Below are 10,035 nucleotides of genomic sequence, written 5' to 3' on the forward strand. Positions count from 1 at the left end.
TGTATAAAATAGAGTAAAAAATGCTTTGCAGGAACAAAACAATTCAAAACATAATGACACATTGAAATTGGGAGGCACTTATGGCTTGGCAATGGTCGTGCAGTTTGAGTTTTCCCAGGTGGTTGTAGTCAAGCGTCAAAGGCCATGATTGCAAAATTGGACTATTGCAAGGCAGCGCACTCACATACAATCACATCATGCAGTAAACTGTCATCATGGGCTCCACAGCTTCTGTTCTGACTCTGTCACTGATCGACAATGACCGTACACTCGACGCGTGGCAACCATGTGGCCTCCGTGGTCACGAGTGGCTTATCAAGAAGAGAGATTTCATTATAGGTACAACTATGTACATTGAAACCCAACGAAGAGTTTCTGCTCGGGACTGAAAAAAAAAGTCTCTTTCCAAGGACGCAAAGGTTGGACCCAAGCTGCCAGTTTTCTCGCACTGTTCCCTTCTTCGTTCTTATTCCGAGCTCGGTGACGCCGCCGAGTCGATGTCGTCATTCTCCAGGTCATTGGGTGATGCCGACTGTCCACCTTTGACCCGCTTCCACTTCATTCTTCTGTTCTGGAACCAAACTTTCACCTGAGAAAGAAAAAAAAAACATTAAATGATTTGAAATCGCATGGACACACAGTTTCCCAACAAATCGAATAATTATCCCTGAAATTAAAACATAAACATTTTAAACTCCAAAGAAGAAAAGAGTAAATTCAAACTGGACGTCCATTTCTTCGTAGACCAAACTGAACAACTTTGCGGTGCCCAATAATGGCCCGCTGTAAAAGATGTCCTTCCATATGCCTTGGCAGACTCTATCCAGTATTGAGGTCTCATTATGGGAGCTATGATCTTTTCCTGAAAGCTCCTCTGACAAACTAGCCTATGCCAGAAGCAGTTGACATTCTTTGGGTGTTTAAAAAGCTCTGAAAATGACGAGATAGTTCCAAATCCAAAACTCGATGATATCTAGTTTGCATAAATTACCCCTGAGACAGCTGATTTATGCCGTGCCTACATGTATTTTTGGATGATTTAAAATTTGTTTTTGAGTTTGAGTGAATTTTTAAATCCCAAGCACATTACTATCCACAAAACCAAATGTATAAATGCCATAAATGTGGCACAATATTTTTGCAGCTACTTCTTTTTTTGGCCCATATCGGGGATGGGAAATTGTGATTAATTAATTAAATTAATTTAGCTATGATTGGTTACAACATGTAAAACTACTGGCTAAAATTAGCATCGACAGGTCCCGCAAACTAAATAGCACAATGAAGTTGTGTGTACGGGACTTTTTTCCATTCAGACAGAGTGGATTGTTTCATTTTTTTCAAACATACATGTGCAGAAGGTAATTTAGAACGCTGATAGTCAAGAAGCAAGCAAGTACAATGCCTCTCAATATAGCCTATATATAAAGTACCCTTAATATTTGGAAACAGGAACTGTGGGAAATGAATGGTAATTGTAGGAAAAATAAAACTCTCCCCGAATTTCCTAATCAGATATAAAAGTACAATAAAGATTAAAGAGAATATCTCGTATCTGGGCATGAATAAAAAAATTAAAGCTTTTAGAAATGACACATGTCTGGTCAATGTATTCTTACTGTTTCCAATAGATTTAGTTGTAAACAGCACCAGAAAGTCATGAAAATAACCCCCGTATATTTAATAAAAGTCTAGTATTCAGATGGATCTGTAACTTAAGGAATAAAATAAACAATCAGTGTCTAATATTCTCAATATTCATGGTTTGTCTTGGCTGTCTGAGTCTATCTGCAGAAAGAAGTTTGGCTTCCGAATCCGAGCAGCAGGAATCATTGTCAGTCCAAGAGGAGTCAAAAGTCATCGGCCTACACAGGACGTAGGTTTACTGGCTGCGCTCATCTGTATTATTGTGCTGGGATGATATCATACTTTAGGTCGGCGGCCAAGAATAGCAGCACAAACTTCCTGACAGAGAGAAAATTAGAGGGAAAAAGTTTGGAAAAATAACCGAGCGGGGGAAAGTTGGTTTTATCACTCAAGTTGCCATGTCAAAATCCTGCAAATGAAGCCACAAACTTGAAAGACGTTGCTGGAAACATCGCTGATTTGACACTTTTAGTCGGAAGGTGTCATTCATTTTGAGTGGAAAGTCAACATCAGAGAGAAAAGTGTGTTTCTATTCGTGACTGTTTTGATTCCGTCCATTATTTTATATCCATGTGATCATTATTAAGTGTATTTTATGTTACTTTGGTTTGGCTAAAATGCAACACAATTGCTAAATAAATACAATAAAAATACATCACACTGTTGCGATGTGCTGAGGCCTCACATCACGAATCAAACTCCAGCTTTTTTTAGAATTATAAAAAATGTGCGTCATTGTAGTTGCTTTTTTCTTTTACTCAAAATAAGAAATAAAATCAAAATAAACTGCAAAACTCTGATTCTCTTTCTTGGGTCCAGTTGATTGATGGACGATAAACATGGAACTTAGTTAGTGGACGATATTTGGCGAGAACCAAGATGGGAGAAGCAGACGAGCGTACGTGTGGTCACTGCGGCCTCATTATAGAGACCCGGGACACTGGACCGGCGGGCAGACTGGGGTCCGATCCAAGCAGCATCTACACATGTTAGCCCAGTTTCATCGAGTCTGGATCTGACGCCCACACGCTCACATTCTTCCACAGCCACAGGACAAAATATGTGCCGGAAAAAAGAAAAAAAAAAACTGCTGGTTGTTTATGCTTCATTATGATGTGGAAAGATTTATACTGCGGTTTCTGTGATGGAATATTAGTTCTAGTCATTTATTAGATGTGTTTGTGTCAGACTCTTGGACATGTGGGTCGTGGAATGTTCGTCTGGTTTATTATATTTAGTGACAGATTACTTTTAACGTCACATTAGATAGTTGGATTATATAATATATTTAGTGTTTTTTAATGAAATGGGCATTTTATTTTGTCTATTCTAGCTTTCCTTTCTTGAATAATCTGAATTAAATCCTGAAGAGTACAGGTAAGTTTCAATAATAAGTTGTCAACAGTATTAATAATCAAAAGGTATTTTTTCCCGTTTCCTTGGTATATTATTTCTAGTCATCTCGAGGATGATGGATAGAACAACTCAACTCAGTATTTGTGGCTCTCCAAGGCAATTCAATTCAATTGAATTCAATTTTAATGTGACTTATCATGAAAAAGTTATCTAAAGACACAGTTTAAGTAAGACTATTGGAGAAAAGAAAATCAGATCCAAGAAACTCAACAATGAGTGAATCCCAACCTGGCAGTGGCGAGGAAAAACTTCCTTCTAGAAGGCAGAAACCTCAAGCAGAACCAGACTCGGTCATATACTATGTCACCATGTGTCTGCTCTGCAGTGCGACAGCGACGCACCTGTCTCTCTGTGAGGTCCAGGTTGACGGCGATCTCGTAGCGACGGAGTCTGGTCAGGTAGTTGTGGTGAGTGAACTCCGCCTCCAGCTCCCTCAGCTGCTCCTTAGTGAACGCCGTCCTCTCTTTCCGGGCCTTGCAGCTGGAGTCCACCTTGAAGCCGGAGTCCTGGACGTCTACGGAGAAGCAGAACAGTTTGAATGGATTTTTTCTTTTTCTTCTTCTTGTCATTTCGATTATTTACATGAATCCGACTCGAACGACTGTTCTCCTCGTTCTGCGAGCACTTGTTAAACAGACCTTGAGAACCTTTTTTCCGTCCAACAAAACCACAACTCTGAAGACACTTCAGTGGGAGGCTCCTGCTATCATAAACACTAAAAACCACCACTTTAAAACAAGACCACCGTGACTCCGGCTTATGAGACACCTGTAATCTTGAACACGTGTGTTTGATTGAGTGTGTGTTCAGTCCACTGATTTCTATCTGAGAGACAAATCATACGATTGTAGGACATGGTAGTGTGTGTGTGTGTTTCTGTGTGTGTGTGTGTGTGTGTGTGTGTGCCACCAAATCAGCCACAGAGGGAGCGTGTTAGCCCAGGAATGCGGCGTAACATCGTTAAAGACGCTAACAAAAGAACAAAGGTGCGGATGTGTCCGTGTCCGAGTGTGTGTGTGATGATTTCCCAGCGGAGACGACTCGCATTAACTCATCTCCACATGACAGCGAATACCTGCCCACATCAGGAAAAAGATATTTAAGATGTCTCCATGAGTGATGCCAACATCAATCCGTCGCTTTGAGCCTCGAACAACTATTTATTTGCTCTTAAACTTTCCTTCACGTCCGTAGAATTCACCCGACGCCGTTGATGATTTGATATCAGGAGCCGAGGCCTGATGCAAGAAGTCAGAGGAGTTCAGACTGAAGGAAATTTAAACCAAAGTATGGATCTCCTTTCAGACATGCAGTTATGTGGTTGTAGAATCCATTGATACTATTTGTCATTTTGATATTTTCAGCCTCACCACATATCTTTGAAACCTTTGGAAGGTTTTGCTTTCAAGAGAAGGTAAAGCTCATTAAAGGCCTTTCAAAAAGGCAGACAAATATATTTAAGGAAGAAACAGGATGTTGTTTTTAGCTGAAATATCCTTTATTTAATTTACCCATTAATAACAAAAAAAGGATTGTATTTATCTTTGTAACTTATATTTAAAGTGTTTTTCCCCTCAGTCCGAGCTTCACTTCCAAAAAGTTTTCTAAATAAAACACAATATATAATTAGTTAATATAAATGACTTAAATTAAAGACTCATTTTGTGTTTTAAAAAAAGTAGAATTCAATTAAATTTGGCAAACGCATATGTATTTAAAGTGGTTTAACTTAATGTATTTTGATAAATAAATATCAAGACTTTTTGTAGGGGTTCCTCAAGGTACCAAATCCTATCTACTATCTATTGTATTGCTAAAAAATGAACATAAAATGGTAAAATTCATCGAAAACTGCGATTGTGATACAACCACACATTGAGCTACAGGTGAAAAGCCAGAAGGATTGTTATTTGAAGGCAGTTTTTGAAGAGAAACTGTGACCACATTCCAGAGTGCAAATGGTACGTGACCGAGGAAGGTTGAAGGATGGAGGAGGTTGATATAACCTGATCTGATCGACAGAAGAAGTCACAGATCTTGGCTGAGGAACAGGAAAATTCCTTTTAGTAAAGTTTTTCATCGGTACTTGATGTCAGAAAGACTTTTTCTTCAGATCCTTGTCTGATTTAACAAATGGACCCTTAGTGTAAACCAATGAATTCAAGATAAATTCATTTTTTAAGTTCATCTGAAGCCACTCTTTAAGACGACTCTTCCTGTGGGCGGCTCGTTGCTGTCGCTGACTGTCAAGAACTCTTGGATATGATTTATTATTAGTTTGACCTCATAAATTAACGGAAATATTGAGTGAAGGAACATTGACTGAACAGCAGTAACAACAAATTAAATGTGTATTCGATATAAAGTTCCAGATTTTATTCTTTGGAGAATATTGAATAATAATTCCAAACGTTTCCATCAATGCTTGTCATCACCATGCCAGTAGCAGAAAATGTTCTTAATCACAGAAATATATACACTTTACCGGCTCCTCTGAGGTTTAAGGGAAAATCAACAATTTAAAACTAATTTCGCAGATATTTGTCAAATAAATCATGTTTGTTTGAAACCGGAGCAGCTGATGTAATCCGAGGTAATGGGCGAGTATTAGTCAACGTCACTTCGCTGGCATCGAATGTGGATCGTGAACTCTGGTCTGAACCAGACGAGAGTAACAAGGACCCCAAAAACTTTGTCGCCCACATGTTCCACTTCTTGTTTCGCTCAGGTGTCAGGAATGACACTTCGACTGCGCCGGCTCTCCTCGTAGCTTTTTTAGTTGGACTTGAACACCTGGTCGCGGCAAATTCTGGCTCCCACTTAACAGACCCCCCCAATAAATATCCTGCACCGCCAGATGTCGTGAAAAGAAAAGGGGGGTTGGGGGGGCTCCTACGCCCCAGCGGGGTCCCCCAGCATTTGGTGCTTTTTCTGTGCAGAAGCCGTTTGTCTTCATCAAGACCAGGTTTAAGCAAATCAATGATTGTGGTTCAGCTCAAGACCTGTAGGCGAAAAACTGTATGTTTGATTTATTGCATAATTAAACACACGAGCAGGAGCCAACATTTCTCGGTACTTTGTTTTTTTTTATTGGTTACAGTTTGTTTAACCCTCCCAATTAGCTTTTATAAGCAACAATCAATCAATTATGGCTTTATTGCGAACCCCAGAGACCAGAGCAGCAATCAGAGACGCAGGGGAACAAGCTTTTGGTAGTTTTTTTTTCTATTATACAAATGAAAGTATGAATTTAATGGTATATTCTCATATTGATTAAATAAAGGCATTAGTAGGATAAATTACCAGCAATAATCCGTTTGTAAATATTAATGTTTTCGATCCAAAAATAAATCTTTATGCCTTGTACTAGATAAAATACTTTAATAAACGACTTAAATGTGACATCTGGATTATAATAAAGATTTAGAAATACCCAAAATAATTCTTTAATAACATAACATTTGGACACATTTTACAAAATATATTTTAAAAAAAGGAATTCTTTCAGATACATCATAATTTGACAAATTCATTTTTGATTGAACCCGTGAATTTGATCCGTCCCCCACAACATTTCCACATCCTACCAACTCCACACACTCGGACCAGCGCTGCGGTTCTGCCTCCAGGACATTTTCCTAATATATGCTGGTCCACCGGCGCGTCAATACCGGAGTGTGTTTTCATGCGCTGTGATGTAGTGGTCAGACATGCTGCACACACTCAGCGGGAGATTGTGTTACGGCTTAACGACAGGAAAATGTCAATGGATAAGAATGTTGAAAAAAAAAAAAAAAAAAAAAAAACTTGGGCTCACAGGCAAGTGATTTTACCAGACGTGGTCTGGCATGTTTTCACTGTAGTGAGTGGAGGTTAGAATAAGGTAAGCGAGGGGGGGATGGAGGACTGGTGGAGGGGGAGTGAGGGTGTGCCATTGCTTTAATTACAGATGTAGGTGTTGCTAAATTCCACACAATTCGAGTTTTTCGTCTGTTTTTTGTCAGTTCAAAACACAAAGCTACCTCCGATGGTGGAGACCAAGACTGGAATAATTCTCAAAAAGTTTCAAGACATCCTAAATTCAGTTGAGAATACTTAACAATATTTAGTTTTATCCTTTTTTACTACCATTGAACAAACATTTTGATTGAACTTTTCATCAGAGATTGATCAGGTGTGTTTCGCTAACCTGGTCGTGGAGGCTGACATTTCTAGCCTTGTGGGCTGTGGGTGAAACCGTGTTCATTGGGTTTGGGTTCAAAAGCGGAAACTGCCTTTAGGGATGTAAGGACCAAGATAGTCGAAGAATATTTTCAGAGACCTACAGATCTGACCATTTTAGTAAGAGCTAAACTAGCGTTAAGAGATTTGATTCCTAGATTTAAACTCAAAACCACCGGAACATCTCAAGATCATCTTTAAAAAGTATGTTTTAATTACCAATAGTTTGCTAAATAGACTCTTATATAGAGTTTAACAAATAATATTATTTTATGTTTTAAGTTTTTTCTGTCTCACAACAAAAGGCGTCACATGGACATTTCCAGATACAAATAAAGAGACATGTCAGTATAAACATATAATAAAAAACAACTTTTCTGTTTACTTTTAGTAAACACAAATGCTGGACTTAAATCTTCTAATAGGAAACAAATACATTTTAATAATTGTTGATTAGAGACTATTTCTTTCTAAAAGAGAAAATATTAAAACAAAAATGTACACTTTGTAAGGCTTAGATATTTCATGAATTAACTGGCCTAATAATTATTAAAGACAAATACTTGGATCATTGTTATTCAAACGTTATTAGAGTGTCTTTAAAATGTGTTTATCTTTTTTAAACTTCACTTCGCCAACATTCAAACGATTTTACTTTAAACAGATATATAGAGGATATTAAATAATTATAGGGTATTTTATTGATGATTGTGATTGGTGCATGTGTTTAAAAAATAAATAATTACAACCATTTAGTTTATGTTCATGAAACAATCATATTGTCAATTTGGGGGGATTTAATCATCACACCTTTATTGCAAAAATACAAGTTCAACGGGTAGAATTTAGAAAATAAAATTGATTCTTGTTTTATTATAGATATTATCAACGTATTCTCATTAGTTTAAAAGTTTAAAAGTTTGTGTTTTCAGAGTTTAAAAGCTAAATCATATCAAACATTAACTTTTTATTCAAAACATTTCATCTTCCTTTTTTGTTTAAACTTTTGATGATCATTTTTCTCATTTTTTATATATAAAAATGTGAATCAGCCCAATAACTTTGCCACGTATATACTGTTCACAGATTATTTGAGATGACATTTGAAGGTTGGTCGATCTATTTAACTTTACAAATTGACATTTTTATTTTAATCAAGATTTTACTGTTAATGGAGAAATCATTTTAATTTTTTTTTGTGTATTACTTTCAATTGTTTAAATATATAATGTATAAGAATTATAGTTAACACTTTTATGGTACGTTCAGATTGTTAAATGGTTAATAATCTATTTATTTATTTTTATTTCATTTAAAGCGCTCTGATATTTGAAGAGTAAACAGCAACAGCAGCATCTAATAACAACTTCCGCCTCTTTGTGATTATTCCTGATATCTCCACCATCGGTCACACCATCAGGACAGGAAGTTGTTTTACGACTCCCAAACGTACATTTCATCACTGTATGGTTTTCCTCTTCGTGAGCCTCCCGTGATTTACCACACTTTCCATCCGGTGACTCACCTGTCACGTCTCTTTTCCTCTTGCCGGAGCTCTTCTTGTCCGAGTCCACCGACGACGCCACGCTCTGCGGCGAATACTCTCCGTCCAGGCACCCGGTCGGTCGATCGCCTCCGGAGGTGTCCAGCTCTGACCCGAGGCTTCCTCCCGCCTCGGCGCCAGCAGGCGAGATGACGGGCGGGCAGGGTTCTGGAGCCCTCACCCGGTTCTCGCACGGGTTGAACTGCCACTCGGGTCTTTGGTAGCCACCCTGGGTGTCTTGGTAGAGTCTGTCATCGCGCGGGAAGGCGGCGTGTGGCACCAAACAGGAGCTGGAGAAATCAGTGTAGGCTAAAAACTCGGGTTTCTGGTGCAATGAGAAGGGGGCCTGCTGGTAGGGAGACTGCAGGTTGGCTCCTGGGACCCCTGAGTGAGGGTTCCTCATGCAGCCCCAGATTGGGTTGCTGGGATGCGTGCTCCTCATGCAGCTGCTGGCCGGCTGATCCATGGCGATGCTTTCGATCTTTCAAACTACAGCTTCTCACAATCGACTTCTTCTCAGCAGATCATCTCATGGTCCCGTGGCGGCTGAAGCAGGTGTGAGGAGAGACGCCTTCCGGTGACGGCCGAGTCCCAAATCTCTGTCACAGACCTGGACCTGAGGCTGAGCACTCACAACTGCACGACTCCCTCCTGGAGCTGCCTGTTTTCACAACTCTTCTGAGGCATTCTTTGACAGATCAGCCCTCCTCTTTTTTTTTTAAAGGTGGGAAAGTTTATGGAGTGAAACTTGAGAGTGTAGAGGAGGAGCCGGGACCGGCCACATGTTGGTAGTACCCCTCCACCAGCCCGGCCTCATCAACTATTAATCACAGGGGAAATTTTATATGCACATCGAATGGGCTTTCCAGACGCTGGGTTTTCTTTTTTTAAAGGGACATTGTCTGTAAAATATGAGGCAAGGACCCTCGCACGTGGGACTTTTGGGGACCTCAATTTATTTCCAGCTCCTCAGCGCCTTCTGACACCCAATTTAACGCTTGGTTTTTGACACCCTTGAGAACCCCTTTGAAGGTCCCTTCCAATCTAAGAAGTCAATCTCCTCCTGATGATCTTAACCAGTTTGTTCTGACACTTTTTGTTGGAACAACCTTGACTTAAATTAAGATCAACATATTAAAGTCTGTGAATTCTTTTTGTGCATTATTTCGGTCCTGTTGAAAGAAAGTAATATTAAACGTGGACAAGAT

The 10,035-nt window shown here is 39.2% G+C and overlaps 1 protein-coding gene across 1 annotated transcript; it reads right to left on the reverse strand.

Moving 5' to 3' along the window:
• Positions 1 to 9,718, reverse strand: meox1 (mesenchyme homeobox 1). Its single transcript, XM_087784137.1, has 3 exons — positions 8,810 to 9,718; positions 3,405 to 3,577; positions 1 to 589 (listed from the first exon to the last, which is right to left on the reverse strand). The coding sequence occupies exons 1-3, from the start codon at positions 9,291 to 9,293 to the stop codon at positions 467 to 469; spliced, it is 780 nt and encodes a 259-aa protein (XP_087640263.1). The 5' UTR covers positions 9,294 to 9,718; the 3' UTR covers positions 1 to 466.
• Between the last annotated feature and the right edge of the window lie 317 nt (positions 9,719 to 10,035).

The sequence above is a fragment of the Callionymus lyra genome, chromosome 2 (genome assembly GCF_982586985.1).
Source record: "Callionymus lyra chromosome 2, fCalLyr1.hap1.1, whole genome shotgun sequence".
Lineage (NCBI taxonomy): Eukaryota > Metazoa > Chordata > Actinopteri > Syngnathiformes > Callionymidae > Callionymus > Callionymus lyra.

What these genes read in the sequence shown, in the direction of transcription:
- meox1 (XM_087784137.1), bottom strand. Translation starts at nt 9,293, where the DNA reads ATGGATCAGCCGGCCAGCAGCTGCATGAGGAGCACGCATCCCAGCAAC. An exon ending in GAGGAAAAGAGACGTGACAG is followed by an intron (nt 3,578 to 8,809) that starts GTGAGTCACCGG and finishes GCTTCTCCGTAG; the next exon opens with ACGTCCAGGACTCCGGCTTC. An exon ending in TGGACCTCACAGAGAGACAG is followed by an intron (nt 590 to 3,404) that starts GTGCGTCGCTGT and finishes TTTCTTTCTCAG; the next exon opens with GTGAAAGTTTGGTTCCAGAA.